The sequence below is a fragment of the Barbatula barbatula genome (assembly GCF_947034865.1).
Source record: "Barbatula barbatula genome assembly, chromosome: 3".
Lineage (NCBI taxonomy): Eukaryota > Metazoa > Chordata > Actinopteri > Cypriniformes > Nemacheilidae > Barbatula > Barbatula barbatula.
In genome coordinates this window covers 27,210,861-27,225,618 of record NC_136764.1, presented here as the reverse complement: position 1 = coordinate 27,225,618, position 14,758 = coordinate 27,210,861, and the positions used below count along the sequence as shown (strand labels likewise).

Genomic DNA, 14,758 nt, shown 5'->3' with positions numbered 1-14,758 from the left:
AAATCCCATTTGTCTACGTTTCACTGCAAGTTGCATCCTGTTTAGCTGTGTGTTTGAGAATGAAAACAAATGGAATAGAAAACCAGATATACACTGTACATGGCACTATACAATAGAGTAGACCCTATAGTTTTAGGCACCATTTAAAGACTTTAGAGAATTCTCTAGTCACTAGTGTATCGAAACGTTTCAGTTGGCTCTATTAAGTCAAAAAGGTCTGTACATTTTTAGAAAATAAAAACAACCTTAACTTTGAGGTCTTAACATGTTTTACAGCGTCCATGCGAATTACTGTACATACTGTCCAAATACAAAAGCTTGCTTAAAAAGTTTTGCCATTTCTTTTGATTTGTGTTTTCAGGCTTCTGATCTGTCAGTTAAATGAGCAGTGTCAGTTAATAGCACACACAACGTTTTGTTCATCGTATGCAACACTTCTTAAAAAAAAACATGATTTTACATCATTTATGAATAATATGCCATACAATATTAAAAGCACCAGAGTTCAGTCCTCAAACAAGGTCATTTTTTGTTTTCCTCAATTAAAATGTTTCCTACAAAAACAATTTTAGTGTCGATCCAGTCTCCGTCTAAAGCCGTTTTTAAACCTTGAATTTTGGCTAATATTCATAATATATATGGAACACAAGTGTAACAGCATTTTGTGAATTATGAATATCTCATATAATGGGAATTGAGCAGAACGCTCAGCCTACCTACACCATCTGTTCTTTCTATTTAAGAGCTGGATGTGGGTTTGTCAGAGGCTCTTTACACACTTACTGAATGGAAATGGCACTTTATTCCGTTTATTTTAGTGCACGCTTTGGGCAGAGTTATTTAAAGACAACATGAAATCACAATTGACCTTAATACATGTTTTGGTCTAATTTTTTTGTACACAAATGTATCAGTTCGTGGTATTATAAAAAACACATATTTCCTTCTTAACCTTTTTTGTAATTGTATAATTTGCTGCGTCTCGGCAACACTTTCTTTCCAGAGTTTATCATTCATGGCAAGTGGGTGCTATAATAAAAGATATACCGTTGAGCACAGAAACCTATTAAACATTGATTTAGATAACTTATGTGAATAATGTAGCCTTTTGGAAATCTTGGAAACAGTTCAACAAGTAAATGTAAAAATAAGCACTAGTAAACAGTGTTAGATTTATTATCATCCCATATGTTAAGATGGTCTCCGTCAAAAAGTCAACGCTCAGTACTTCAATTTAACAAAATCAAATCCCACCTTATACATATTTTCTCGTTCTCCTCTCTTTAAATGGTTTTATCTTCAACGTTCCTTCATTTCTTCATACTTCCATAAGAACAATTCTGTAAGTTCAACACTGCACGGAATGAGACTGATATTTGCAAACCAGAAAAATTGTCACATTTATTTGATATCAAACAAGAGTTGAATTTACATCAGCGTATGACAATGGGCTCTTAGAAAAGATTGAAATGAATATCAACAGTGTTACATCACGCACACGTCTGTTTCAACCCTTTTATTTCATAGTTCATACTTCATCTAATAAATTATTTAGTGTCAAATACTGAGTTATGTCCTCAAGGTATGGTGTTAACACATATGAATATTCCTGATCCCTGACAAATACTGTCAAGTATTTCTTTTTTGTTTTAAGTAAAATAAATTACATATGAATCCAATTCACTCTGAATTTGTGCAAGACACAGCTTTTGTTCAGCTGAACAAAAATAAGGAAGCTTCTTTTTTTTACATACACGTTGGCAAAACACATCTGAATTGTAAAATCCCTAAAAAGCACATCACTCGTGAGCAGTGAGTATGGGTTCATCTGGCTCCCTTCATGTTCTCAATGCTTTTACAACACATGAAAAATCTCACACATTGCAAGAAAATGTGCAACGACTTCCCTACAATTTGTCTGAACTGTTTCTAATATGGTCATTATTCCTTTTCCTCTACATATTTTTTCTTTAACCTTGTAGTACTGCAAAATATATTTTCTTCAGCTGTCATTCGTACAACAGTTATATGTGCAATAGAGAAAATATAAAGCCTGAGTCTGGAACAGTGGTTCTTGTTTCGTTTTTCAGTCTTTTACCCTTCGTTCTACGCATTACAGAGAACCTCTGCGTTTCCAAGACGGGACGATTACCTGCCAACTGGCCGGGAAACTTTTAAAAGTTCTACAAAAATCTGACATTGGTGTGTTTTGTCTTGTTTGTCTTTTTACAGTATATTGTACAAAGGTTTTGGCAGATGAGTATGATGCCAGTCTCAAGGAACAGCCTCCACATCAGCACTCGCACGACCTAAGAGTTCGAAAGGACTGTATCTAGAAAAACTCATCGAGTCCCTCTCTCGCAGTTTGTGGCTGAACGGTCAGAACAGGTAAAGAAAAAGGAGCGCAATGGAACATAATGGACTCAGAGGCTGGTGATTAGTTGCATCTGTCCATCTTTATCCGCTTCACCTTCCTGTGGGAGACAGCCGTCAGGGAGCCCGGGGCCAATACAGCCCTCGCTGGTCCCCCGCCGGCTTATTTGATAGTAGGAGAGGGGTTGAGTCCCGTCGCCCAGGTCGGGCAAGCTCTTGTGAAAGAGTTCCTCTGGTTCACCCCGAGCGGACGAGCAGGGCGAACAGTCGTCCTCTCCGCTGGCAGGGTCAACCGATTCCGAGGGCGAGGGTGACGAGTCTCTGAGATTGGGCATGCTCGTGTACAACGAGTCCCTGTTATTTGGCGAGGGCGTGTTCTCTTCTTCTGCCGGCCTTTGTTCTTGTTCTTCTTCCCCTCTGCTGTCTTCCTGTGGCCTGGCGGCCCGTCGAGAAGCCCTTTGAGCACAGTAAAGGAGGGAATGAGTTCGCTGGGGCAAGAGCGGGGCCTCAAGGGCCTCCCGGTGGTTCGGGTTAAGGAGCAGAAGCTCCAGAGCCGGGTGGTTTGTGGACGGTGACAAAGCAGAGGTGTCGGCATCAGCAACTATGGCATCGTCTTCGCTCCCGCTGCTGTTGCCAACACCCCCGTCGATGCTGACGCGCGTCTGCTGCACCGCTGGGTCTCTACGGTTCAAGCCTTGGTCGATTTTCGTGCCGCTTTGGTTCCGTGCCGGTCCGCGAGGCCTCAGGTTGTTGTGAACCAGTTCGGAGATGATCATCTTTTCCAAGGCAGGGTCGTCCAGGCCTAAAGCGCATTCGGCCGGGCAGCGAAAGGCGGGGTCTTCGTAGTCGTCCTCCCTCAGCGAGTAACTGTTGTTGAAGTTGCCGTTGAGAGGGAGCGTGTCCATGGTGCTGACATCACGGCTGTTTGTCAGCGAGCGCTGGCCTGAAATGAGAGTTTGCAAATTCAGTCCCACCAAAGTGACGGCAACAATAATAGTCTAAATGAAATGATAGACAAAAATGCTGGATATTTCGTACTATTAAGGACATAACGTTTCTTATCGCACAAGTAAATCAATTGGCTAGCCGTTTTATCATTGACTAATGCCAATATGTGGAGATCGGCAAAAAAAAGCTGATGGTGACAAATAAGATGCTGAATTAGGTAGACAAAATTTTACTGATGCCAATAATATTAAAATAATGCCAGCATGAATCTATTGGCAAATACAATATTTGTACACATAAAATACATAAAACAATATGTCCTTAACAGTATAAAAATGAGAACGGAAAACATTTGAAAGGGCAGCCAAATCACTACTTGCAATAACACACACAGATCGCCATTCGTGAAGACGTAAACGCAAGCTATTATTGTAAATGCATAAGAAGGCAAAACCCAACAACATAAACGTGCTGCAAATGTGTGCACCGAACACAAGAAAAGCATGTTAATAGTGCAGACAGACGGCCAGGCACACGGATCACAGACAGCAGGCAGGGGGCAAACACTCACATCATGTGTGTCTGCTCAGGCTAGCTGACCTGAGAACTGCCCATGTGCGAAAAGAAAAAGAGTGAAACAACGCTTGTTTTAAAAACCGCAGCAATGACAGAAAAGTGTGAAATCACCAAAAAGAAAGCTTACAAATTACAGGCGCCTGAATTCAGTCCGTCTGTCAAGATCTATGAAATGCTTTTTAATTCACTAAGAATTTAAACAAAGTATAAATAGCCATCAATAAAAAAAAAATCACAAAAATCTTCAAACGTTTTTTATTTCACACACTGGAGCCAGACTGGAAATTATTTTTGGTTTTATTGAACTCGTGAGTTGGAATTTGAATTGAACTGCTCAAGCGGCACAGCATGTTGAAGCAGAATGTGAATTAGAACGACAGGAAGGATTTACTGAATTTCAATAGCAGAAATTCAACAGTCGCACAACAGCGGAATTTCATTTATCCAAAAAGATTAGAGATTACACCTAAAAATGTAACAAAAAATTCCTCCTTTTACCATGATGTGTAGACCGCATTTTTTCTACTATTTCTAAACCTGACCAGGCTTTATTTGAGCATAATTTATAACTTCTTTAAACTCGCCCCGATGTCATTCCAAACCTGTCAGACTTTCTTTCTTGTGCAGAACACAAAAGAAGATATTTTGAAACACCTTGATAACCAAACAACATCGGACCCCATTGACTTCCATTGGATGGAAAAAAGACCACCGAGACATTTGTCAAAACATCTTATTTTGAGTTCCACAAAAGAAAGAGTCACATAGATAAATCCACCTGATCACATTTTATCTCCCATACGAATGTTTTAATACACATAGAAATGAAATACAAATTACAACAGCACGCATTTCAGAGGCAGATTGTTAATATTATTTTTTGTGTTATCAATGCTTTGTGGAACATGTTTATAGGTCATTCACAAGGGATCAAATGTAATATTGGTAACACTGTTCAATAAGGTCTCATTGGTCGACATTAGACAAAGCTTTAGCCATCGTGAGCTAACAATGAACGGCGTATGTTAAACATTTATTACTCTATGTTAGGTCAATACGCTAATGCGTACAAAACATTTAATCAATTGTTGATTAACTGTTTAACTGTTATTCATTGTTGGTTCACGTTACGCCACCATATGAAACCTTCAGAATAATTGATCTGTATCATCTGCCACTTTTTGTGAATATATTAGAATTTCATTTCAATTCTATTCCAACTTCAATGTAAATGAGAATTCTGCTGCATCTTGCGTGCCTCCTTAATTGAAGTCTCCAATCGGACTTTAATTGTAATTGGCGCACAAAGCTGTCGTAAATTGATGATGAAATATATCTGCAGTTAATTTGGCTTCAAATAATTTCCGACAGTAATTCCAGCAAGTGTGCGCGATAAGAGCGTCATTAATAAAATGTGGATACGTAAAGCAATGGCGCTTCAAGGATCGAGGTTTTTTAATCAATGTCATTAGCGCTTCCTTCCACACACTGATGTGTGAGTTCACTTCAGTAATGAGCAGATCCATCAGAAGACTGAATTCAGGAGGGGGCAGGTGTAATGGGTTCAGCACCCAAGCAATCTTCAACAACTCTTTTCTGATATTTATGCTTCTATGAATGAATAAACATCTCAAGTTGTAATTGCAAAGCAGTATGAACGCAGCAATATCAACAGTTTTTCCTTATTGGCCCTTGGAATGGTAAACAAATAAATACATAAAAACATGGATGGAAAAGCGTAAATTTGGTTTCATGCTAAGCGTGGGATGGATTTCAAGTTCTTTAGTTTGAAACGAACTGAAGATCGTGGGGGCCGGCGATGCAAAAGAAAACAAAAAACATATGTGTACTGCTGTGAGATAAGGAGAGGCTTTTTGCAGAGCGAGAAAGGAAGGCAAAAACAGACATCAAAGAGCTGAACGAGAGCAGAGAGGGACCGAACATGGGGATAAATAGAAGACGAAAATAAAGCAAGCAACTGTGAAACATCGACTCGGCCAAAATTATTTGCATATGTTTTATGCGTCGGCAATGCGTTTAATCCAGGCAGGTATTGTCCGGAGAGCTCCGCCAAAAGACGCAGACTGAATACTAGTGGACATGCTGAAGAGGGATTCTGGGAAAAAAGCCAGGCCGCATCTTTCGATTACACGGTCTCTCCAGTTAAATTCACAACTGTGAAAAGCCCAGCCATGTTTACATTAAGCGCAGCTGTTTTTTCTGTTCGCGGTATTTGTCGAAATGGAACGTAAAGAGCGAAGGTCTCTGGGAAATCATGTTCCGCAGGTCAGAGCGAGCTGTTCTGATGCAGTCAGAGCCTGGTGGACGCTAATGTGTTTCTTTTGTTTCACGGATTCTGCTTCAAGCGTCATGCGATGCGTTCACGTTGCACTCCGCAGCCTAGAGGAATGTTGAGATGTGGCGACGAAGCCATTACGTCGCTTTGGATAAAAGCGTCTGCCAAATGACTAAATGTTGCTTCATTCTCAAGCTAAAAACAAAAGCGAGAACTCGCACCCGCATTTTTTTTCTTGACCGCATGATTTTTGAGACTCGACAAATGACCCTGACAAAAACTATTCTGCCACAGAACATCAAAAAAAAAATACCCATTTGTATTATTATTACATTTGATGATAAATGTTGGTAGGGAGTTTACGGTGGTCACGGATGAGTCAGCTGTACGCCTAGGCTACACTTCAGCAACAATCCTACTTTTCTTATTCCCTTAAGACTCACTTTTGTTACTGTAAAGAAGTTTCTGTAGTATTAAACTAAGAATCACGATTCGTAAAACTGAACTGCCCCACTTCAAAAATCTGTGTAAGGTGACAGCCCTACAACTCAAAGTTCCTGTTTATGATGTGTTTTATGAGACCATCCGTTGGTTCTTCCAGTCGATGTGATTTTTATCTAGAGATGGAGGTGAGGGACCACCGGTCTTGTATGCGGCACTGGAGGTGTACGCTGGGCGATTTCCATCAGGACGGTGATGAGCTCACTGTCTACCGCTGACGCGCAAGCGTGATGGAGACGCCGACAGATGGATGTGACTTTTCCCCTTTCTTTCAAAAGCCTATTTACAATCTAAATGCAAAGACCAATTCCCATGTATGTAAATGCGAGACGGCGCACGTCAAACGCGCAACCAAACGAATGGCACTTTTTTGCGAAAGCCACGCAGCCTCTTTTTTTTCATGCACTCGTTCAGGGTCTGACGCCTGTGTAGCGACCGGTGATATCGACTGCGGTGGACGGGAAGGAGGACGCTAAATGCTAAACCTGTTTGTTGCTGTTTATTTTGTCGGATGGGTAAAGTATAGAGACGACACTGACGGAATGCCAATCACAGCCTGTCTGCAGAATAATACTAGACGGAAACGAGAAAACATAACAGCCCGTCTGCCGCTCAACGTGTGTCAATCATAGCGCGTCTCAAAAAACACGAATTAAAGGGGTGAACTAATGACGTGGAGGAAATGGAAACAAAAGCAAAAATCAGGCAGTTTTGCATGTTGAGAAAAACAAATCTTTCATAAGAAAGCAAAACCACCACATGGCCACAGCGATTCCATGACAGATACTCAGCAAATTACAGTCCTGTGCTAAAAGTGCTGTGAAAAACCCTGTCTTTTTCCACCCCACACCCTCCTCAACGTTGTGAAAGGATAGGAAAGCAGAGGGGAGGCCTGCGAGCACCTGGGGAGTGGAAAGCCGGAGGTGAAGGTGTGTTGCACACGATGGTTTCGGCGAGCAGGTTGTTATAGGGGTTGTTAGTGTCGTGGGGCCGTAGGAGAGGGTTAGTTAGGAGATAGTTGCCGGTCAATCCTGTTGAATAAAGAAAGAGAGAAGAAGAGCAGGGCTGATGGTGAAAAAGAGGGTTTGACAAGAACAGTGTAGAAAACCATATTTTAAGACACGTGACAGACATGACAATCCTACATCCGTACGTGTTTGTTATCCGATCGCTACGACAGGTGTAAATGCTAAACAGTGTATCCGCCCGCCTACTACGTACACACTTTGACTTTATCGTCGCCAAAACGCGCTCAAATATGTTCAGAAGATGCATATGAACGCTTCAAATAACACGCGTTTCTCAACCTGTTACATAAACCTTCATTCTGGATTCCCAGTGCACCCAAGAGCAGGGCAAACTTTTCCTGCAGTAGAGGAGCGTTTTATCACTCATCTTCTCTCTCTCTCTCGCCTGCGCGTCTACCGGCTTGTCGAGGGGTCGGTGAGAGTTGAACATCATACTCTCATCAGCAACACTCTTGCAAAGCCTAAATAATTCATCAAACCATTTTTTAAATCCGGCTTGGCTGCTCTCCAGCTGAGGAGAGACCTCAGGACACCATGAAGAATTAGGCTTGACGCTACTGGACATGATCGTCTAACGCTATTTCAAGTGTTCATGTATTTTAACAGTTTAATAATGTAACATTTCATTGAAATATTTTTCAGAGTCTCATCTCAAAGTCATTTATATGTATTGGTTTGTATAAATTAAGCATGGGCTTATGACAAAGATATTCCTTTTACCGCAACCTATTCAAAGTGCCTTACCCCCCAGAAAAGAAGTAACAAAAAAGAGGAAAGTATAGCACAAGCCAGGGTGTAACTTTCTATTTGGCACAATGAGTGGTACATAATATTGCTATTTGTTAAAGGAACCGACTAAAGAGATCAACTGTGACCACTGGTGTCGGAAGTACTTGTTTTATTCATTCTTCCAAAGGCGTTTCAAAAAGAATCATTCAAAGCAAGAACGTTTGTGAAGACTGGACAGAAGACAAGATAAAAAATACATGACTATACATATGTTTATTTCAATATATGTAAGTTGACTGAACGTTTACTGAGACATGATGACATCATCTAAATGCTTAGCAAATTCCGGTAAGGTGCTATTTGTTAACAATTCATTTTTGCATTAGCTAACATGAACTAATAATGAACAATACTTCTACAGCATGTATTCATATTCATTCTTGTTCATTTCAGCATTTACTAATACATTGTCACTGTTTACATGAGTTAACGCACCATAAGCTAACATGAATAACTGTATTGACATGAACTAACATTGACATGGATTAATAAATACTGAAAATCTAAATTGTTCATTGCAAGTCAATGTTAAACTAATAGCACCTTACAGTGAAGTGTTACCGCAATTCCTTTTTTTGGCATCAAGACTAAACTATAATGTTTGAAGTAAACGTATGAATCTGTTTAGGCATGTTCGGTGACTTGAATTATTTACTATGATTATGGTCACTGTTATCTAGCTATAGACAGCACAGTTTTTTCCATGTGCCGATGTATTTCCTATTGAAACAGGAAGTTAGCGTGGGACCCCAAACCATTATTTTAAGATGGAATAGTTTAGTGCGAATAGTAAATATGTTACTATTTAGTAGCTAGTATACATGTATACCAGGATACATTCATTGCTACAGTATTTACACCTCAGTCCGAAACACGAAGCAAATAGTATTTGTTCCTGTTTATAATGGAGCGCTCATTTAAAAGGCAAGAAGAAACTATGTTTCAAATAGCTGCATAGAAAGAAACACACATACGCACGCGCGCACACACACACACACACACACACACACGCGCACACAGTCTTTCGGTAGGTTAGAGCTGTCACCTTGGTTTAGAGTGGAAGTGCTGTTGATGTCTCCGGAGATAAAGGAAGACTCAGACTGTTTCCTCACCGTGTCGTTCCACATCCTCCTGATGCGACTCTGCGGTGAGAGAGAGAGAGAGAGAGAGAGAGAGAGAGAGAGAGAGAGAGAGAGAGAGAGAGAGAGAGAGAGAGAGAGAGAGAGAGAGAGAGAGAGAGAGATATTAATGCGTCTAATATTCATGCAACTCCAGCACACAGCTCCTTAACACAATTACAAGATTCATTGTTAGCGGCTGGAATAAAGACGACATCTAAACATGCGACACGTTTTAAAGACCGTGTGTGCTGCACCTCGTTTCAATCCATCGCAACAAATGCAAACATTCACAGCAAGCCAAAACATGTCATATAAAAACTGCTCAACAAGTTAAGCTCTGTCGGCAACTGTGACATACTATTGAGTACCACAGAAAATCTTTGTGACTTCCTAATTTGAAGAGAATAAATGATGGTTACTGTAATGAATGACTTGTACTGTATGTAGCCTATATGAGTTTTTTGAGATAATCCCATTAAAGAGTGTTGTAGATCCTAGATTGAACCCACAACATGTGATTCTAAAGAATGATGTATTTCAGTATATATCTATTCATTACAATGGATTGAATATAAACACATGTCAAAATGACATACAAATAGCCCTGACCAAAGCTTGTAAATGCATCCATCAGTAAAGAAACAGCAGCAATACAACCCAAGACTCGCTGCAGTGTTAGTCGTAGCCTATAATCTTTTCTAACTGCTGAGGATTTAAGTGTCCTTTACATGGGAAAAGCTTAAGGGCAGGGATGCTCATCCGTTGGCTTGAATGAGGGGAAAGTCATTTCATGAGCTTATATTTCACATGTGAAAACCGAAGTCTTTCAAACGACAGCAGCCGCCTCGAGTCAGGAAAGACCTTTGGCCGAGTGTGTGCGTTTGTCTTGTGGTAGTAGACGTACCTGTGTAGCAGATGAATATCGAGCGGTGGACCTGGAGGCTGAGGTTTTGTTGGAGCTGTGAGGGCCTTCAGAGGGCAGACCGCCACAGCACTGAGACTGACGGAAACACTTGCTGTATTCTTTACGCACCTAGAAACATGCAGGGTTTACAGCAAAGAAAAAAAAACACAAGATTGACGGTATGAATTAAGAGAATCTTTTCAGGTGTATAAAGAGTATATGTGTACGTGTTTAAGTATGTTATATGAAATGTTCTTGTAATTCATTCAGCAAGATGCGCCTTTTACAAAGACACCGAAACCTTGAAAATCCTCACTGCCTTTAAGATAAAACATTTCTCGCAATTATATTTTGCGTGTGTGCTCGTGAAATACTGCCGGCCCCTCGAGGCAAACATTATGTGCCATATCGCAGCGGCTTATCGCCAGGCATGAGCTCAAAGGATTGCGATTTCATTAAATAAGACAAATAAACATCACAGGCAAAAACGGCATTACAAACTATAATGATCACTTAACCCATCAGCAGTTTTCAGTCTCATTTAATAATGTATCGCCACTGGTGGCCGCCGGTTACCTTCTTCTGCAGAAGACAGTGGAAGATGAAGATGAACATCCCTTGTAAGGTGTTGAAGATGGTGAAGAGGTACGCCATCAGTATGGAAGAGTCGTTTAAGAAGAACAAGCCGAAGGACCAAGTTAGGCCAAGCAGACACAGCAATGCAAAAGCGCCCAGCACCCAGGACCTGTTCGTAGCAATGTAACACAATAGGAAAACTTTACCAGTACTACAATGATTCAACTGATGTAAGCAGCTAAACCCATAAACTAATTGTAAATCACAAGACATAACTAATGTCATTCATTTCTCAACTTGTCTAAATGAATCGTTTAAAAAGAAAGGAAGCGAACGAACAAACTCTCGTTCACAAAGCAGATTGAGGAAAAACTCTCCATATAGCCTACGTGAAGAAGAATTGAAATCCCCCCATAAATTGAATCCCCTCCTACGATTCGACCACCCAGACGTACGCCAGTTTTAAGACGGCAGTATATCAGATTTAAGACAGCCGACTCTTTCCCATAAGAGATTCCAGCAACTATCTGTACGGATCGAATGTCCTGTAGGGCCGATCCTTTCATACGGACACATGACGGGGGAGATTTTTCCATCTCCTGTTACCCCCAGCTGCACGTTTAAAAGTAATTATGACTCGGGGTCCAATAAAACGTCTTACTTATCATCGTACCATTGTGCTTCCCATCTGGAAATATGCATCTAGTTTACAAGGACAGTGCTTACAAGAGGGCCGGATCGCGCTTTGACGTTGCGGGACAGCGGCGGGACGAATAAGTTAATAACATGGTGTTCGAAAGGTTAATGCGGTCCATAATTATTCCCATAAACTCCAATTAGCTTCATGCGAGTATTTACCACAACTCCGGTCCCAGACGCAAACCTCTACCCCATGTGCAACCTTTAACCTGGAAGGCTGTCCATTACCACAAAAACAATTTGTACGGCAACAATGTAATTGTCACATTGTGATTATAACAATTATAGAGTCGTGCCACTTAAAGTAAACCCAGCAAAGTAATCCAGATGGTAATTGGGGTCTAGAAAAGCGTGTATCTGGATGAAAAATCGAAACCATGCGACGCTTTTCAAGGTTGATCTTACCGTATGTTCTCCAGTCTGCTGGAATCAGGTTTCATAGACGTCGAGTGTTTTACCATCTTGTACATAGTCACCACCAGAAAGATGAGATTAAGCTGTCAGGAAAGATAAAACATGTTGAGAAGACCACACAACCTTCCCACATATCCCGTCATTGGGTCGGCATGTTTATCAAACATCATTTAATATTCATATTTGTCTTTTGGGCAGCTGGACTCTTACTGGAGAGAACAGTGTAGCGGTTTCACGAGCAAGAACAACTCGCTAGGGACCTGTGATCACAAAGCTATTAGACGATTGTAGCACCACCATTAAAACGTAAAAATAAACCGTGGTTTACGTTGGCTGCCGTGTACTGCAAAGTATAACCTTCAATAATTTATCAAATAGACAGCAACTGCAAAAATGTCAAAAAGCAGGAACGGATGACTTGCGCTGGAAGATTCCAAGAAGTGGTCTTAACTGGGAGGACACGCTACTCTGCAGAAACAATCCCCCGTTTCAGGATAGCGTGCATTAAACACTTCAAGTGTTCGATAAAATAGATGTTAGATGTGTCTGTTTTCCAATTGCCAGTAGGAACGTTCACATTTTTCAGACATTAACCGTCACACGGATAATAAAGTGCTACCATTCGTTCCTGATTTGGATCTTAAGGATTATTGGAGACAAACTGCCTGTAGGCGCCTTCTCAGACTAGTGTAAGTCATAACTGTGGCTCTGGACATGTCTGCTTGCTGGCAGCAACTTGTGTTTTTCTACGCCGCCCCGAACATGGGAATGTAATTCAGACAGGCCAGAGGAGACCTCTTAAAGAAGCAACTTTGGAAAGCTTCTTTTTTAAATGTGAACAGAGGAATGTGCTCATTCAGTCGGTGGACTTCCAGACCACCGAAGTTTATCCAAAACGTGAAATTTTGAGTTAAAACGTATATCGACACACTTATTTGAATGGCATCACTTCTCTCAACAAAATTGACCTTGCATCTATTTTTCAAAGGCTAAAAATATGTAACAAAATCTTTGCAATAATATTATTGTCTCTAAAAGAGTTTTTGCTGGTCACAACAGACGATTAAGCTCTAAAACTAATAAAAGATGTCTTGTTTGATTTATGCACTATACATCATCTGAAGTCATCTGATAGTTTAGTGTGAGGAGCTGAACGCCATTATTAAGACAAATACGACTTGTCGACATCGCTGTGACAGATTTTTAAGACCTTTGGCATATGGCAGACTTCTGCCTTTTCTTGTGGCTTTGTAGGGATATAGTGCACGAATCACATGGACCATTCCAATGTTTTACAGGTTCATAGTCCACTGAATGCAGGAGATGCTGAGTGACTAGAGTCTGTTCAAAAGCACTGTAATTATTCTCATGCAAATTGTGTCTGAGTGTCTGTCCGACGACTCGAGAAAAGAGCTTGATTCAAGTGTCATTCTTCATGGAAAACATCCAGCTGTAACCCCTAAAATGTGGGTCACAATGTAAAGACGAACGAAACAACCACCATGTCGGGTTGGTAACGGTGTGTTAACTTGGTATATTGTGTTTGGCTCAAATCCCCCAAAAAAGAGAAAAACTACATGACAAATAGGTCAATTATAAGCACATTACAGCGTTGCAAAGCAGTGGGTGAAAAACACACATTTATCTTGTTTATTTCTCGGAGGCACAGAAAACCATGCAGTGCAAGACAGAGAAAACAAGACTATGTTCTTTGAAAAGAAAGTTGCTAACTTCATCGATCACCGGCAGAAACCGTACGCAAACATTCAAGAACGCTTTCGGAAAGAAAGAAAAGGTAAAAAGAATAGTTCAACCGTGTCTTACGATAATGAAGAGTTAAATGTTTATAATTATTTATAGCTAAATAGTTGAAGAGAAGAGCCTGACACAAGAAGAAGACAGAAGGATAAAGCGAGAGAGAGAGGCTTTTAGATCAGTGATTATGTTGCTGTTGAGTGTTGTCTGATAGTCACCAGGGCTGCTTTGCTCCAGCGTGACTAGAGAAGCTGGAAATGCATTTAACGCTGCCTCGGAGCGATGACACAGATCCGATGAGACAGCCCGGCAGGTCAGCCACGGCACGAGAGGAAGCCGGGCCAACCGAACCGACTCAACTCTCTCAGCTCCTCCCCCATCTCACCCGCCACCTACCCAAAATAGAGCCACAAGCGCACGTCCAATAGAAAACAGCCTGACAACAGAAGACACTTCAGTCTGACAGCGATGGAGTGTTTGCGAGTGTATAAGGCATTCTGAGTTGTTGGGGTGAAGGAAATACATCATGGAAAATCCATCATTAAAACAGCTCACGGTTCAGGGGAATTCTCACGAACTCTGTCAAGGGTCTCATTTCACCCCCAAGAAAAATGCAGAAAAGAAATTAAACCCATTTTTAGGTCCATTCAAGTTTGTTGCATTGCTTTTTTCAGGGTTCATGGTTCTATAATAAGTATTTACACATTAGGTAATGCAATTGATGCTGGGAAATGCTTCCACAAATTTTTGTTTCCTTTGCTTTTTTGGGTGGAATATA

The 14,758-nt window shown here is 40.8% G+C and overlaps 1 protein-coding gene across 3 annotated transcripts in view; it reads right to left on the bottom strand.

Annotated features, from left to right (window-relative positions):
* Window positions 1-1,378: 1,378 nt before the first annotated feature.
* The window catches only part of adgrl2b.1 (adhesion G protein-coupled receptor L2b, tandem duplicate 1), an 84,126-nt gene continuing 70,746 nt past the window's right edge, over window positions 1,379-14,758 (bottom strand). Inside the window, exons 16-21 of one of the 3 annotated variants that reach the window (XM_079452922.1) lie at window positions 12,217-12,308; window positions 11,113-11,281; window positions 10,537-10,665; window positions 9,557-9,653; window positions 3,893-3,928; window positions 1,379-3,316 (exon numbers count right to left, since the gene is read on the bottom strand). In XM_079452922.1, the coding sequence (XP_079309048.1) occupies window positions 3,894-3,928; window positions 9,557-9,653; window positions 10,537-10,665; window positions 11,113-11,281; window positions 12,217-12,308 (522 nt within the window). In that variant the 3' untranslated portion in view covers window positions 1,379-3,316; window position 3,893. Of the gene's footprint in view, window positions 3,317-3,892; window positions 3,929-7,596; window positions 7,726-9,556; window positions 9,654-10,536; window positions 10,666-11,112; window positions 11,282-12,216; window positions 12,309-14,758 lie in introns of all 3 variants that reach the window. The other 2 variants (XM_079452923.1, XM_079452921.1) reach the window with 2 other exon arrangements.